Genomic DNA, 18,235 nt, shown 5'->3' with positions numbered 1-18,235 from the left:
TCATTGCCTTTTTTGTTCGGAAGAAAATCTTTTTCATAGGAATTCTGACCTCAATAATTTTATGGTATTGACTGTTATCCTGGCACAAGTACCTAAGAACCAAGCAACAGACATAAAAGTTGCTGGTGAACGCAGCAGGCCAGGCAGTATCTCTAGGAAGAGGTACAGTCGACATTTTGGACTGAGACCCTTCATCAGGACTAACTGAAAGAAGAGCTAGTAAGAGATTTGAAAGTGGGAGGTGTAGGGGGAGATCCAAAATGATAGGAGAAGACAGGAGGGGGAGGGATGGAGCCAAGAGCTGGACAATTGATTGGCAAAAGGGATGTGAGAGGATCACGGGACAGGAGGCCTAGGGAAAAAGAAAAGGGGGAGGGGGGAGAAACAGAGGATGGGCAAGGGGTATAGTGAGGGGGACAGAGGGAGAAAAAGGAGAGAGAGAAAAAGAATATGTGTATATAAATAAATAATGGTGGCATGAATATTGACTTCTCAAACTTCCACTAATGCCCCACCTTCCCCTCGTACCCCATCCGTTATTTATTTATATACACACATTCTTTTTCTCTCTCCTTTTTCTCCCTCTGTCCCACTCCCTATACCCCTTGCCTATCCTCTGGGTTTTCTCCTCCCTTTCCCCTTTTCTTTCTCCCTAGGCCTCCTGTCCCATGATCCTCTCATATCCTTTTTGCCAATCACCTGTCCAGCTCTTGGCTCCGTCCCTCCCCCTCCTGTCTTCTCCTATCATTTTGGATCTCCCCTTCCCCCTCCCACTTTCAAATCTCTTACTAACTCTTCCTTCAGTTAGTCCTGACGAAGGGTCTCGGCCCGAAACGTCGACTGTACCTCTTCCAAGAGATGCTGCCTGGTCTGCTGCGTTCACCAGCAACTTTTATGTGTGTTGCTTGAAATTCCAGCATCTGCAGATTTTCTTGTGTTTACCTAAGAACCATATATCTTGGGCCACAGTGCTAATAAGGATATAATGGAAGTGCTTAAATTAGGCTCAAACCATCATGGCAGGCATCAGTAAGATGACTCAGAAAAACTTGCAAATCTTCTGCCCCAGTCTATATCAGTCAGAGACAATCAGCGTTAAATAATAAGCATTTAGAATAAAAGCAGAAAATGCTGGAAATACTCAGCAGGACAATCAGCATCTTTTGGAGAGGGACCGAGTTACTACTTCAAATCAATGATCCTCTGATGAAATGTCACTTGCTCTGGAACCACCAGCACAATAAAGGTATTTCAGCAAGGCACAGCCAGAATATATTCTGAGAGATTTTGTAAAAGGTTTTATGCTATTGTTGTTTCTGAGGTTCACCATTTTCAAAAGCTGATGGACACACCTCCAGACTTGGAACTTCTATTATTACATACCTCATGGATATCTTGTGACTGTCTTATGACCATGATGTAATTGAGTAGCTGATGAGCATGATGTAATGGTCTTTTGGAGGTCACCTGATGTAATTTTCCCGCCGATGTGAGGTCACGTGATGACATGTTCACTGCGGGTATAAAAGGAGACCCCTGGGGTGATGCAGTTAGTTTTCCAGTTAGAACGTCAGCCAGATACTCCACTCCACTGCGTATTTGCCTTATGACGCAGTTTTGATTTAAAACGGAGTTTTACGTTCTATTGTAAGGTACAAAAGTGTTCGGCCAGCAGTTTAACCAATTGCTGCCAGGTTTGTGATGTATCTTTTCAGTAGTATTGGAGAGTGAAGACGAGAACCTGAAGGAGTCATTCGGCAGTTGGATAGGATCGACCAGTATTGAATTCGTTCAAGAAAGAGTGATCTGCATGAGATAGCCTCTGTTAAAAGCAGCAGAAAAGGCTGTGCAGTATCTAGTATCCAGAGGGAAAGGTCAGTGCCTTTAAACCGTTTTATTTCCGTTGTCGTGAATCCTGCGGACAAGGCAGGATCCAGCTGGGATTGGCAGTGACGTTGTGTCTTTGAGGAATTCTTTACTTCAGGGAAGTCTCTCCTAATTGACTGTATAAATCTCTTGGACTTTCAAATTTACCGTTCTAAGAACTGTTTTTGAATTTACCACCTTAAGAACTGTTTTCGCATTTATCGCTTTAAGAACTAGTAGTGAGTGGCGGTTTGTTCAATGGCCGCATAGCAGTTTACTTCCAGTTAAGATTTTCGTTTGTTTTTTTTAATATATTGAGCAGAGTTTAATAAATATTTGATTGTTTTTATAAAACCTGACTCGATTGATATACTCATTGTTGCCGATCACATGACACTGTGTAGACTTGTAAACCACTAATAGTTACACCATCGTAAATCAGTGGACAACACAGATTGTCCATTCTGTTTATGTTTCTATGATGAACATTTCCCACGGGCCATTTTACAGAACTCTTGTTTCCTCACAGCATACACTATAGGAATTTTAGTCAACTTTGATTTAGCACAGGAGTTCCCAACCTGTTGTCCGTTGATCCCACGGTTAATGGTAAGGCTCTTTGGCATTAAAAAGGGTGGGAACCCATGCTTCAGTGTGTACTCTCAAGACTGACTACATCCTTCATTCAAGTCAGGCAACTAACTATGGTTCAGTGAGGAATATGGATGGGGTTCCCTCCATAATATGGATTAGCATCACCAGCTGACTGATAATGAATTGCTAACACAGGAAAGCTGCAACAAAGGAAAGCTGATACATACCTTAGGCAGCAAATAGTTAAAGTTATCTGCACTTATCAAGCTGTTGCGTATTCAATTAGAAATCCGAAGTGGAATATCTATCTCTGCTTCCTCCTTTAATTCCCACCATCATAAAAAAAACAACTAATTCAACTCTCTTCATGTGAATTCAAGAAGCAGCTGAGCATATTTGAGACAGCAAAAACTATGGAATCAGACATCATCCCAGTGTACTTCAAAATTAGATGTGCTTCTATTCAGGTTTTACACTACAATTGTAATTCTGCCATTATACAACAAACTGGAAAATTGCACAGCTATATTCTTTCCAGAAATAGCGACTGAAATCCAACCTAGTCACTGTCTGCTCAGTCTACTCTCAATCATCAGCAAAATCATGGAAGCAGTGATGGTCTTCCAGCAGCATTTTATGTTTGTCTTGTTTTGTATCCCTGGGAACAGGCTATAGATCAGAGTGTCCTCTGTTATGCAGACATAAGACACCTGCATCCTTTTCAGAACTTCGTTTGCAAATGCACAGTACACAAAGGGTTGGCAATTAAATGAAGCACTGAATAGCAATGAGTCCAGGGACACTCTTTGCTACACCATGCACAGGTAGAACATCAACATGTAGTGACACTCAGCGCCTATGTACTTCAGTTCTACACCCAGCCTGAACAGTGGCCAATTGGAGTACGGAGGCGAAAAGTAAAAGTGTCTTCACCCAGTTCAAGGAAAGAGCTTTAAATATCAGTGCTTCGTATCTGTTTTATTGGAGCTTGAACAGAGGCAAATTGGAGTTCGAGATTCATTGGCAAGGTCCAAAGGGGCAAACGGAGAGGCTATTGTATGAGTGGGACAGTAATAGAGTGGGGAGACTTTTGGGTTTGGCTCAACAGGCTAGGGTGATGGCAGGTGTGGGCAACATAAGTATCTGGTGGGCTTTTCTTTGCTCATTCTCCATCTCTTAGCGTATAATTAGGGCAGTAAGAATGGCTGCAGGGAATGTGTTTTGTTCTTTGTGTGAGATGTGGCAATTCTGGGAGACCTTCAGATGCCTAGATAACCACATCTGCTCCAGGTGCACTGGGCTGCAGCTCCTCAGAGAATGCGTTCAAGAATGGGAGCAGCAACTTGATGACCGTAGGCTCATGAGGGAAACAGAGGAGTTGATGATAGAAGCTACAGGGGGGTGGTCACCCTTGGCTTGTAGGAGGCAGGTGAATGGGTGACTCTCAGGAGAGGAAAGGGAAATAGGCAGCTGGTAGAGAGCACCCATGTGGCCATTCCCCTCAACAACAAGCATGCCATTTTGACACTGTTGGGGTGGGGGTGTGAACAACCTACCGGGGGGAGACACAACCAGCCAGTCTTTGGCTCTGAGGTCTAGTGCTGTGGCTCAGAAGAGAAGTGGCCAGAGGAGGGATGCAATGGTGATAAGAGATCCCATAGGTAGAGGAGTAGACAGGAGAGTCTGTGGACGTGATAGAAGACCCAGATGACATGTTGCCTCCCAGGTGCCACGGAGTGAGCAGCCAGACATCTTGGTAAATATTGGTACTAATGACGTAGGAAGGAAAAGAGAGGAGGTCCTAAAGAGAGAATTTAGAGAGCTAGGTTGAAAGTTGAAGAGCAGGACCTCCAGGATAACAATCTCCGGATAGCTGCCTGTACCACTTGTCAGTGAGGGCAAGAATAGGATGATTTAGAAGGTGAATGCATGGCTGAGGAACAGGTGTGGGGAGGGTGCAGGGTTTCAGATTTATGGATATCTTCTGGGGAAGGTATGACATGTACAAACGGACTGGCTACAACTAAAACCGACCGGGTCCAATATCCTTGTGGGCTGGTTCGCTAGAACTGTTGGGGAAGGTTTTAACTAATTTGGTAGGTGGTTGGGTGTTGGAGTGATAGCGCTGAGAATAGGGATGTTGGTTTACAAGCAGAGGTTGTGTATAGTGAGACCTTCAGGAAGGACAGGCAGACGACAGGGAAAATTGCAGTCGGTAGGATTAGTTGTAGAGTAAAAGGGGGCCAACATTGGAAAGGGTGACAAATACAACCTGAAGGTGCTCTATTTGAATGCATGCGGTACGCGAAATAAGGCAGATAATCCTGTAGCACAGTTAGCGATTAGGAGGTATGACGTTATGGGTATCATGGAGACATGGCTGAAAGGTGATTGTAGTTGGGAGCTTAATATCCAAGGATATACAATCTATCAAAAGAACAGGCAGGTAGGCAGGGGAGGAGGTGAGCCTCTGCAGGTAAAAAATGAAATTAAATCTTTAGTCATAGAGTCATCAAAAATACAGCACAGAAACAAATCCTTTGGCTCATCTACTCTGTGCCGAACCAGTTAAACCACCTACTCCCATCAACCTGCACCGAAACCATATCCAAACTTCTATTAAACATTGAAATGGAGTTTGAATGCATCACAAACAAGAGAAAATCTGCAGATGCTGGAAATCTGAGCAACACACACAAAATACTGGAGGAACTCAGCAGGCCAGGCAGCATCTATGGAAAAAAAGGACAGTCAAAGTTTCCTGCCAAAGGGTTTCGGCCCAAAACGTCGACTGTACTTTTTTCCATAGATGCTTCCTGGCCTGCTGACTTCCCTCCAGCATTTTGTTTGCATGCATCACTTGTTTTGGCAGCATGTTCCACTCTCTCAGGACCCTCTGAGTGAAGAAGTTTCTCCAGATGTTCCCCTTAAACTTTCCACCTTTCACCCTTAACCCATGACTTCTAGTCAAAAAACCCACCCAGCCTCAGTGGAACAAGCCACTTGCATTTACCCTATCTACACCTCTCATAATATTATATACCTTTATCAAATATCCTCTCAATCTTCTATGTTCCAAGGAATGGAGTCCTAACCTATTTAATCTTTCTTTATAACTCAGGTCATCCAGACCTGGCAACATCCATGTAAAGTTTCTATGTACTCATTCAACCTTATTACCTCTTTCCTGCTGGCAGGTGACCAAAATTGCACATAAATCTCCAAATTAATCCTCACCAATTTCTTGTACAACTTCAACATAACATCTCATCTCCTGTACTCAATACTTTCAGTTATGAAGGCCAATGTGCCAAAAGCTTTCTTTATGACCCTGTCTACCTGTGACACCACTTTCAATGAATTATGGACCTGTACTCCCAGATCCCTTTGGATTAGACATCGGCTTTGTGTGAGAAGCCAGAGAGTGGTAGTAGATGATTGCCTCTCTGACTGGAGGCCTGTGATTAGTGGAGTGCCACAGGGATAGGTGCTGGGTCAATTATCGTTTGTTATCTACATCAATGACTTGGATGATAATGTCATTAACTGGATCAACAAATTTGCGGATGACACCAAGACTGGGAGTGTTGTGGACACCGAAGAAGGCTATCTATCATGACTTGCAGTTTTGAAGCTGTATAATAGCTTTTTATTATATCATATACCGTATATTTATTTTATATATTTTATGTACATTATATTATGTATGTCATAATTATGTAATTATCTACTATCTAATTAATCATGCAGACATGCTGATTTCTTCACAAGGTCTTGTCATTTATTTTAGAAAAGGAAAAGATTAGAAAACATTCAGTGGGTCAGATTTCAAGTTCAGAGCTTCGTCACATAAAGGCTGTCTCCACAGTGGAATATCTATCCGTACTTCCTCCTTTAGTTGCCACCGTCATTTAAAAAAAACAACTAATTCAACTCTCTGCATGTGAATTCAAGAAGCAACTGGGCGTACCTGAGAGTGCAAAAGCTATGAAGTCAGACATCATCCTCAAAATTAGATGTGCTTCTATTCAGGTTTTACACTACAATTGTTATTCTGCCATTATATAACAAACCAGAAAATTGCACAGCTATGTTCTTTCCAGAAATAGCCTCTGAAATCCCACCTCTTAACTGTCTGATCAGTCTACTCTCAATCATCAGCAAAATTATGGAAGCAGTGATGGTCTTTCAGCAGTACTTTGTGTTTGTCTTGGTTTGCCTCCCTGGGAACAGGCTGTAGATCAGGATGTCCTCTGGTACACAGACATTGGACACCTGCATCCTTTTCAGAACTTTGTTTGCAAATGCACAGTACACAAACGGTTGGGCAATTAAAGGAGACACTGAATAGCAATGAACCCAGGCCCACCCTTTGCTACACCATGAACAGTTAGAACCTCAACATTTTCTGACACTTAGTGCCTATGTATTTCAGTGCTACACCCAGCTTGAATACTGGCCAATCAGAATACTGAGGTGAAAAGGAAAAGTGTCTTAACCCAGGTTGAGGAGAGAGCGTTAAATATCAGCATTTTGTATCCAGTTTTAAAGCTTGAACAGCGACCAGTCCGAGTTTGGAGGCAAAATGTAATGGTGTCTACACCCAGGTCAAGGAGAGGGCTTTAAAAATGAATGCTTCATGGGCGTTTTCTCAGAGCTTGAACAGTGATCATTTGGAGTTTGGGATTCATTAGCAAGGTCCAATAAATATGAGGCAGGGCAACCATTGTGTGAGTAGGACAGTGTTGTGGGAGACTTTTAGATTTGGCTCAACAGGCTAGGGCGATAACTGGTATGGCTGACGTAAGTATCTGGTAAGCTTTCTCTTGCTTATTCTTCATCTGTGAGTATATAGTTAGGGCAGTAAGACTGGCCGCAGGTGATGTGTTTTCTCCTTTGTGTGAGATGTAAGAATTCTGGGAGACCTTCAGCCTCTCAGATAACCACATCTGCACCAGGTGCTCCAAGCAGCATCTCCCCAGAGAACGTGTTAAGGAACTGGAACTGCAACTTAATGGCCATTGGCTCATAAGGGAAACTGAGGAGGTGATAGATGGGAGCTACAGGGAGGTGGTTACCCCTAGCTTGCAGGAGGCAGGTGAATGGGTGACTGTCAAGAGAGGAAAGGGAAATAGGCAGCTGATATAGAACACCCCTGTTCTTATTCCCCTCAATAACAAGCATGCCATTTTGAATACTGTTGGAAGGCAGAAATGATCTACTGGAAGCAATCTGCGGTAGGACTAATCTTGGTGTCACCTGCAATTTTTCGGATCCAGTTAACCACATTATCATCTGGATCATTGTTCTAATTTACAAACAACAACGGACACATCACTGATCCCTGCGTACCTTCACTTGTCACAGTCCTCCATTCAGAGAGACAACCATCTACTACCATTATCTGGCTTCTTCCACAAAGCCAATGTCTAATCCAAAGGAATCTGGAAATACAGGTCCATAATTCATTGAAAGTGGTGTCACAGGTAGACAGGGTTGTAAAGAAAGCCTTTGGCACATTGGCCTTCATAGATGAAAGTACTGAGTACAGGAGCTAGGACGTTATGTTGAAGTTGTATAAGACGCTGGTGAGGCCTAACTTGGAGCATTGTGTGGAGTTTTGGTTATCTACCAGAAAAGATGCAAATAATGTTAAAAGACTGCAGAGAAAATTTACAAGGATCCTCCCGCCACCCCACTAGGAATAGGGTTCCCCTGGTCCTCACCTACCACCCCACCAGCCTCCGGGTCCAATATATTATTCTCCGCAACTTCCGCCACCTCCAACGGGATCCCACCACTAAGCACATCTTTCCCTTCCCCCCGCCCCGCTTTCCGCAGGGATCGCTCCCTACGCGACTCCCTTGTCCATTTGTTCCCCCTCCCCCCATCCCTCCCCACTGGTCTCCCTCCTGGCACTTATCCTTGTAAGTGGAATGAGTGCTACACATGCCCTTACACTTCCTCCCTTACCACCATTCAGGGCCCCAGACAGTCCTTCCAGGTGAGGCAACACTTCACCTGTGAGTCGGCTGGGGTGATATACTGTGTCCGGTGTTCCCGATGTGGCCTTTTATATATTGGCAAGACCCAACGCAGACTGGGAGATCATTTTGCTGAACACCTACACTCTGTCCGCCAGAGAAAGCAGGATCTCCCAGTGGCCACACATTTTAATTTCCATTCTGATACGTCTATCTACGGCCTCCTCTACTGTAAAGATGAAGCCACGCTCAGGTTGGAGGAACAACACCTTATATTCCGTCTGGGTAGCCTCCAACCTGATGGCATGAACATTGACTTCTCTAACTTCTGCTAATGCTCCACCTCCCCCTCGTACCCCATCCGTTACTTATTTATATACACACATTCTTTCTCTCTCTCTCTCCTTTTTCTCCCTCTGTCCCTCTGACTATACCCCTTGCCCATCCTCTGGGTATCCCCCCCGCCCTTTCCTTCTCCCTGGGCCTCCTGTCCCATGATCCTCTCATATCCCTTTTGCCAATCACCTGTCCAGCTTTTGGCTCCATCCCTCCCTCTCCTGTCTTCTCTTATCATTTTGGATCTCCCCCTCCCCCTCCCACTTTCAAATCTCTTACTAGCTCTTCCTTCAGGTAGTCCTGACGAAGGGTCTCAGCCCAAAACGTCGACTGTACCTCTTCCTAGAGATGATGCCTGGCCTGCTGCGTTCACCAGCAACTTTGATGTGTGTTGCTTGAATTTCCAGCATCTGCAGAATTCCTCGTGTTTGCGTTTACAAGGATGTTGACGGATCTGGAGAACCTGAGTTATAAGGGAAGTTTGAATAGGTTAAGACTTTATTCCTTAGAACATAGAAGATTGAGAGGAGATTTGATAGCAGTATATAAATTTATTATGAGGGTATATGTAGGGTAAATGCAACTACTGAGGATGGTAGGGACTACAACCAGAGGTCATGGGTTAAGGGTGTACTGTGAAAAGTTTAATGGGAACATGAGGGGAAACTTCTTCACTCAGAGGGTCATGAGAGTGTGGAACGTGGTGCATGTGAACTTGATTTCAACATTTAATCAAAGTTTTGATAGGTACATGGATGATAGGGGTATTTCTGGGCTATGGTCTCAGTGCAGGTTGATGGGAGGAGGCAGTTTAAATGTTTTGGCATGGACTAGATGGGCCGAAGGGCCTGTTTCTGTGTTGCACTTTTCTATGACTCTTAACCCTCTCTACCTAAGCACTGTTGATATAGACAGGAGCATTGACAACACATCAAGTTCTCATTCAGTGATGGTTATTACCAGCCACCACTATAATACTTCTCTTGCTATTTGGCCCATCAAGTCAATGGAGTTCTTCGAGCATTCTTATCTGTTACATTGAGATGCAGTGGCCTAGAAAGCTCACCAATGACCCTACTTCCTCAGGAAGCTAAAGGAATTCTGCATGTCCTCATGAACGCTTACCCTTGTTTAGTTGATACACCACAGTAAGCACTCTATCTGGATACACGATGGTTTTGCATAGCACCTGCTCTGCACATGACTGCAAGAAACTTCAGAGTTGTGGACATAGCCCAGCACATCAGAGAAACCAGCCTCCCCTCCTTGAACTCTATCTATAGTTCTCACCAGCACAGAAAAGCAACCAGCATGTCTCCACCCACTTTTCTTCTCCTCTTGTACATCAGGTAGATGATACAAAAGCCTGAAAGCACGTACTACCAGGCTCAAGGACAACTTCTGTCCCACCGTTATAAGACTATAAAATGATTCCCATATCATGAGGTGGACTTTTGACCTCAATCTACCTTATTATGTTTCTACACCTTACTGTTTACCTGCATCGCACTTTCCCTGTAGCTGCTGCACTTTATTCAGTATTGTATTGTTTTACCTTGTCCTACTTCAATGCACTGTGTAAAGATTTGATCTCTATGCACAGCATGCAAAAGAAGCTTTTCACAGTACCTGAGGGCATGTGACAATGATAAACCAATTTCACTTCCATACTGGCACCAAATGAAACGTGCTTTCCATTTATATGTCGGCTGTAAAGTGTCCAATGCAAAGTTACTGCAAGAGAATGTGGACTTGCAGTGAGTTTTCATTGTCAGTCCTGCTCGGATATTATCCAAATGAAACATTCCTGGGACCTCCTTGCACTTGCCCAGGTTTTTAAATGTGCCACATGAAGAGAACTATTAGGGAATGTAGATGGTGCATGCAGATTGATGGGTCCAGACCTCTGGTAACTGTGACATTTGCCTGATGCACTTATTACCAAGTTAAAATATCAGAAACAAAGCAAGTAAATGTTTTAAATTACAATATATACTTATAGTTGTTTTATATAAATTTTATTCTATGTATATCATAATTGTATATAAATAATTATCTGTAATATTTCATCAATCATGCACACTCGCACTTATTTCTTCACAAGCTCTTGCCATTTTAGAAACAGAAGATGTTGAAAACAATTTCAAGATATGAACTATCATACGAAGGTTCTCTCCACAGTGCTGCCTTTTTTGCTGAGAATTTCCAGTACTTCCTACTTTTATTTTACATTTCCAGCATTTGCAGTTTTATCCTGTAGAGTCCACCCACCATTTATTTCAAATGAAGCCACCTTTAATAGTTGGCAAACGACGAGACGTGACGTGCATCCTGATTGGTTCGCTTGGAGAATATTGAGCAGAGAGCTCTGATTGGCTGCGCTGGTTGCTGGGATACGGAAACTGGAGTAGAAGAAGTGGCAGAGGCAGCGGCGACTGCGCATGAGTAGTACAGTATCGATCGGGTGGCGCGACAGTGGACAGGTTTTTGTAAACAGGGACGTGCATGTAAGTCTGTGGTTTATAGGTGGGAGGAGGAAAGGGGAATGGGAAGAGAAAATAAATCGGGAAATGAGGGTGGGAAGGAGGTATGGCAATAAGGGGAAGGGGTAGGGTGGGATGGGCGTGAGGGTAGCGCTTGTGGGGTAGAAGTGAAAACTGGGAAATATGTTCCATGTATGCATTCCATATTATAAACTTATATAATTTCCAAAAAACGTTTCCAATTTGCTCAATGTCTGTTTATGTTTTGAGAAAAGGACAGTTATTTTTAATGTTGAAATATTTTTTAAAATTGAAAAGCAAAATACTAATGCTGGAACTCTGAAATAAAACAAAATAAAAAATGCTTGAAATACCCATTGTCAGGTAGTGATATGTGGAGAGAAAAACTACTTAATCTCAGTTCCATATCCTTTCATCAAGCTGAGGAAATTTAGAAAGTGAGTGTGTTTTACCTTGTAGGGAGAAGGAAGGGTGAAGAGAACAACTGGAAATATTGATGATAGGATAGGGTCTAGTAAGCTGATGTGTTGATACAGTTTATCCATCTTGCAGTTCTGCCATTGCTTTTATTCTTTCATATATTAACGTTTGCTTTCTATTTGCATGATTGCCTTATAAATTTCAGTTAAGAACATTGCATTCTCCCTGTTTCTATATTGTTACTCTAAACTCCCTATTACTATATTGTCATAATAAATATAATTTATTTGTGAGCCAGTCCTCATCGGAGGAGCAGAGGTGTTGAGGGTTGGCAACTTTAAATTCTTTGGTGCTATCATTTTGGAGGGCCTGTATTGGGCCTAGCATGTAAATGCAATGTTGAAGAAAGCATGACAGTGTCTCCACTTCCTTAAGAGTCTGTGAAGATTCGGTATGCCTTCTGAAACTTTGATAAACTTCTATATATGTGTGGTGGAGAGTATATTGACTGGCTGTATCACATCTTGGTATCGAAACATTTCAATGCTGGGGCCTTGAATGGAAATCTTGTAAAAAGTGGTGGATATGGCCCAGTCCATCACAGCTTCTCCCCATCACTGAGCACATCTATACAAAATGTTGTTTCAAGAAAGCAGCATTTGTTAGTAGGTATCCCCTGCCACCCAGGTCATGCTTTCTTCTTGCTCCTGCCATCAGGGAGAAGGTATAGGAGCCTCAGGACTTTCACAACTAGGTTTAGGAAAAGTTACTACCCCTCACCCATTAGGCTTTTGAACCAAAGAGGATAACTTCACTTTCCCCATCATTAAAATGTTCCTGCAACCAATGGACTCAGTTTTAATGATTCTTTGTTTCATGTTATCTATATTTATTGCTTATTCGTTATTATTTCTTTCTTTCTTATTTTTGCGCTCTGGTTGAATGCCCAAGTTGATGTGGTGTTTCATTGATTCTGTTATGGCTATTATTCTATTATGGATTATTGAGTATGTACACAAGAAAATGAATCTTAGAGCTGTGTATGGTGACATATGTGTATTTTGATAATAAATTTTGTCATGTTTTGTTTCTTGCTCTTCATCCCTTTGATTGACCTTCACACCCATCCTTCTCCCTGGCAACTTATTTTTGTCTATATATGCTTAGTGCTTAATTCTATAGAACTCAAGTTGTGACCTAGTGCATTATTAGTGCATTTCTATTTCTTTATTAACATTGTTCCTTCTGCATATGTGTCAATAAAATCAAAGGTATTAATTTTCCTTGTAATAATGGGATTTACTCTAAAGCAGTTCTTATTTTTTTTTGTCCCAATATTCATAAGGGGACAAAATGAATAACTCCTCTAGAAGTGGTGATTTTGCAATTTGTTGTTAATTGTAATTATTGCTTGTAAAGGTCATGACATTGTTTCCCACTGCTATTTTCCTGTATTAACTCCATATACCTTCATTATCTCCACTCTTTAAAAAATAAATCTATCAATCGACTTGTAAATTGAAGAGTTTACCATTTTCTATCTGTTGGCTCAGTGTTATTTAACTTTGTTTTATCAGTTTGAGTTTTATTCTATAATAATGAGGGGGTTATCTTGTCATGGTTGTAGAGAATGCTGATTTGTTTTGAAAGACAAAACCTCAAATGTAACATTTTTGCATTTTCAAATGGTGTATTTAAATTAAACAGCTGACTGGGAATGCTAATAATGCTAATGCTTCAGCTAGTAATCTCAGTTTAAATTCAGTAAATTTAGTAAATTTTGTTTTTTTTTATGTTTTGGGAATGAGCATAATTTGGGGAGGTCTACCATAATCAATAGCATGATGGCTAGTGTCACAGAGTTATATTTTTCAGCCAATATCCCAGTTTTCCCTTGCAATGCCTGGGTGGCACCAGTCTCAGCAAGACAGCCCCACCAGATATGGTGACATAATAGTTTACTGTCTGGACTTTTTTAATCCATGTAATTTAGTCAAATATCAATAAGGAAACTGAATTGGTGGTCCTTAATATTGGACATTATTTGGACGAAGTACTGAGTTGCAAGGGCATCAGATGTTCTGTGTCTATTACTTGTCCAGCTCTTAATATGATTACACTGCCAGGTCTTAAGGTCACATTGGTGTACAGACACTTCATCCCGGTGTGTGCTATACGAGGGGTGATTCATAAGTTCGTGGCCCAAGATAGAAGGAGTCAATTTTAGAAAACCTAGAACATTTATTTTTCCTACATTTGCACACTTAGTCCAGTGGTCGTGGAGCATTCGGATCCCTTCTTTGTAGAAGTCGGCATCTTGGACCTCCAGAAGTGGTCCACAGCAGGGGTGATTGATAAGTTTGTGGCCTAAGGTAGAAGGAGATGAGGAAACACTTCAAACTTTCTGCATTTTCACTCAGAGTTGAACTGCACATGCATAAAACGAGAACTCATCTCCTTCTACATTAGGCCACAAACTTATCAATCACCCCTGCTATGGACCACTTCTACAAAGAAGGGATCTGTATGGTCCACGACCGCTGGACTAAGTGTGTACATGTAGGAGGGGACTGTTGAAAAATAAATGTGCTAGGTTTTCTAAAATTGACTCCTTCCACCTTAGGCCACAAAGTTATCAATGACTCCTCATATACCCCTTGAGGATTTCCAAGTCCCTTTGAGTGAATCTGAGACCTCCTGTCCCTTACTCTCTTCTGCCGTGGTCCTGTGTGTTTTGCTGCTATGAGGCAAGTGTGTGTTTAAAGGTTGAGATCGTCGTATTGATGTGCAGTTAACTAGAGCAGGTGGGTCAAGAAGGATATGGTGCAGGTCACATTTTAGTATCCTATTTCCAATACCTTTTCGGCCAAGTTAGCAGTAGTGAGCAATTTGCTGGAGGAATTTGATGGGTTGAGCAACATCTGATGCAAGGTTATGACCTGAAACATTGACAATTCATTTCTCTACCTCACCCTCTACAGATGCTGCTTGATCTATTGAATTCTCCCAACAGATCGTTGTCCCAGATTTCAGAACTTGCAGCCTTTGTGTCTTTGCATTTTTTTTTCCTCTGTTCAATTTCCTGGCAATTACTTTGTAACATAACTTTGTGGAAAAGTTTGTGGGGGGACCAAATTGGAGAAGTGCAATATTACATTGTGGGATGAGTGTATGAGTTTTAATTCACTAAGCTACTAGGGCACTAAATATCTGTACCAGAATGAATTTTGATCTTTTTTTAACTAGATTTAAAATAGCAAACTATTTAAATATAGTATAGTGACTTAAGGTATTTGCCGATGCAAAAATAGCTATCTCATATTCTCCCCATAAGGAAGGCTCTCTGTGTCTTAAACTTGCTGGGCTTTTAATACATTAAGATGTGTATCCAACCTATAATGATTACAGTTCTGTGCAAGATTAAAATCCAAGATATTTAAGTGTTGCAGTATCTCTAACAGTTTTATTGTCCCTATTTTGCAGAGATCTTTGAATTTGTGCACTGAATTTGAGACCTTTGAATCAACATGACATTCAAGCTTGTATTGTTAAGGCATGGTGAAAGTGCCTGGAATAAAGAAAACCGGTTTTGCAGTTGGGTTGATCAGAAATTGACGGAAAATGGCATAAAAGAAGCCCAAACATGTGGAAAAGTTCTGAAAGAAGCAGGATTTAAATTTGATCTTGTACTTACATCCATTTTGAGCAGATCTATTCAAACTGCATGGCATGTGTTGCATGAAATGGAGCAAGAATGGGTACAGATAGAAAGTTCGTGGCGTCTCAATGAGCGTCATTATGGTGCATTGATAGGTCTTAACCGGGCAGAGTTAGCCGCGATTCATGGAGAAGAAAAAGTTAGACTTTGGAGAAGAAGTTACGATGTCACCCCTCCTCCTATTGATGAATCACATCCTTCCTACCATGAAATTTACAATGACCGAAGATACAATTTTTGTGATGTTCCGAAAGACAAGCTACCGAAAACTGAGAGTTTGAAAGAGGTTCTTGATAGATTGCTACCGTATTGGAATGAAGTGATTGCTCCAGAAGTAAAAAAGGGGAAATGCATCCTAATATCTGCTCATGGAAACAGTACCAGGGCTCTGCTCAAACACCTGGAAGGTAAAATTGCAATTTTTAAAATGTATTTTTATTTGTGCATCACAATATCTGTTGTGCTTTGGCATGGAATGTTGGAATGAAGTAGGCTCATTGATTGCTTTCTTACAACTGGCGAGCTCCTACTTTGAAAAGAATAGGCTGCAGCACTTTTCCATTGGCCTCTGTGATCAAGTGGGCCACATGGGTAAGAGAAACAAGCAAGGTAATGTGTTCTGGGAATTCTACCGCGACAGTCAAAAAAAAAAGCTGTACAAAAATTTAGTTTCAGAACAATTGCTGAGATGAAATGTGTTGGAGTTAATTGTATTATTGGGTATACAGGAGTGTGGAGCAAATCCTCGAGAGATTGCTGAAAATTTAGCTGTATTTCTAACTTCTCTGATGCTATGGAGAATTCCAGTTATCATGAAGAAACTGGAGAGTGTGAGTAAACAGAAATAAAATGCTAAAATTCTAAAGATTAGTTTGAATGATTTGATTTCCTTGCCTTTTTACTTTTTATCTCTAGGTTGAGTGCTTGCACTTGTTCAAAATTGATTGTTCTAGAACTTTATCTACTTGTTTTCCTCTTGAGGGTCAGCCTGTCCCTTGGTAATTGTTCATTGAATGAGCTTGCTATTTGAAGCAAAGGACGAACAAAGGGAAAAATTCCTGCTGTATGAAGTGGCACAGAAGTATATTTCTTCTTTTCCTTTTTAAATCTTTTTATTGAATAAGTATACAAAAAGGTAAGCCAAACAACAGGAATTCTGCAGATGCTGGAAATTCAAGCAACACACATAAAAGTTGCTGGTGAACGCAGCAGGCCAGGCAGCATCTATAGGAAGCGGTACAGTCGACGTTTCAGGCCGAGACCCTTCGTCAGGACTAACTGAAGGAAGAGCTAGTAAGGGATTTGAAAGTGAGAGGGGGAGGGGGAGATCCAAAATGACAGGAGAAGACAGGAGGGGGAGGGATAGAGCCAAGAGCTGGACAGGTGATTGGCAAAAGGGGATACGAGGGGATCATGGGACAGGAGGTCTGGGAAGAAAGACAAGGCGGGGGGGACCCAGAGGATGGGCAAGGGGTATATTCAGAGGGAGAAAAAGGAGAGTGAGAGAAGGAATGTGTGCATAAAAATAAGTAACAGATGGGGTACGAGGGGGAGGTGGGGCTTTAGCGGAAGTTAGAGATATTCATGCCATCAGGTTGGAGGCTATCCAGACAGAATATAAGGTGTTGTTCCTCCAACCTGAGTGTGGCTTCATCTTTACAGTAGAGGAGGCCGTGGATAGACATGTCAGAATGGGAATGGGATGTGGAATTAAAATGTGTGGCCACTGGGAGATCCTGCTTTCTCTGGCGGACAGAATGTAGATGTCCGAAGGTGTGGAAGGGTCTGGGATAGGGACACCAAGTACCTCCTCATGGCGGAGAGAGTCGCCTTCAGAGCTTGACAGGAGAAGCGGCGAGAGGCAGAGTCAATAAAATGTGAGTACCTGGGATCCTCAGAAGGTCCAAATTGAGAGGCTTGGAAACGAATCCTAAAGCCAACTGGAGTAAGTTGGCGACGGAGGCACGTTCCAAGAAAGGATATATGGCTGTGATAGCGAGTCTGAGTCAAAGTGTGGTCGAAAAGTTGAAGAGCTGAAGAAATTACAGATGGGGAGCAGTGAGAGATGGTTTCACTGAACTCCCGTCGAAGAGAGGATCTAAACTTCTTCGGTGTAGGCATCACCGGAAGAGGCTTCGCAGTAGTGAATTTAAACGCAAACAACAGGAATTCTGCAGATGCTGGAAATTCAAGCAACACACATCAAAGTTGCTAGTGAACGCAGCAGGCCAGGCATCTACGCTCTGTCCACCAGAGAAAGCAGGATCTCCCAGTGGCCACACATTTTAATTCCACATCCCATTCCCATTCTGACATGTCTATCCACGGCCTCCTCTACTGTAAAGATGAAGCCACACTCAGGTTGTAGGAACAACACCTTATATTCCGTCTGGGTAGCCTCCAACCTGATGGCATGAACATCGACTTCTCTAACTTCCGCTAAGGCCCGACCTCCCCCTCGTACCCCATCTGTTACTTATTTTTATGCACACATTCTTTCTCTCACTCTCCTTTTTCTCCCTCTGTCCCTCTGAATATACCTCTTGCCCATCCTCTGGGTCCCCCCCCCCCCTTGTCTTTCTTCCTGGACCTCCTGTCCCATGATCCTCTCGTATCCCCTTTGCCAATCACCTGTCCAGCTCTTGGCTCTATCCCTCCCCCTCCTGTCTTCTCCTATCATTTTGAAAAAGGTAAGCCATATAGGCACTAATACACTGTTAGAATATAATAAAATTACAGGAGATATTAATACAGAAAAAAGGTGATACAAGCAATGTAATTTAAACATAACATACTAAGGTAACATAATAGTA

The 18,235-nt window shown here is 42.2% G+C and overlaps 1 protein-coding gene across 1 annotated transcript in view; it reads left to right on the top strand.

The window, feature by feature from the left end:
* The first annotated feature begins 11,171 nt into the window (after nucleotides 1-11,171).
* bpgm (2,3-bisphosphoglycerate mutase) overlaps nucleotides 11,172-18,235 on the top strand; it is a 37,647-nt gene continuing 30,583 nt past the window's right edge. Inside the window, exons 1-2 of the mRNA XM_063072126.1 lie at nucleotides 11,172-11,287; nucleotides 15,188-15,829. Of these exons, the coding sequence (XP_062928196.1) occupies nucleotides 15,232-15,829 (598 nt within the window). The 5' untranslated portion in view covers nucleotides 11,172-11,287; nucleotides 15,188-15,231. The remainder of the gene's footprint in view (nucleotides 11,288-15,187; nucleotides 15,830-18,235) is intronic.

Source organism: Mobula hypostoma, chromosome 20 (genome assembly GCF_963921235.1).
Source record: "Mobula hypostoma chromosome 20, sMobHyp1.1, whole genome shotgun sequence".
Classification (NCBI taxonomy): Eukaryota; Metazoa; Chordata; class Chondrichthyes; order Myliobatiformes; family Myliobatidae; genus Mobula; species Mobula hypostoma.
This window is presented reverse-complemented; position numbering and strand designations above follow the sequence as displayed.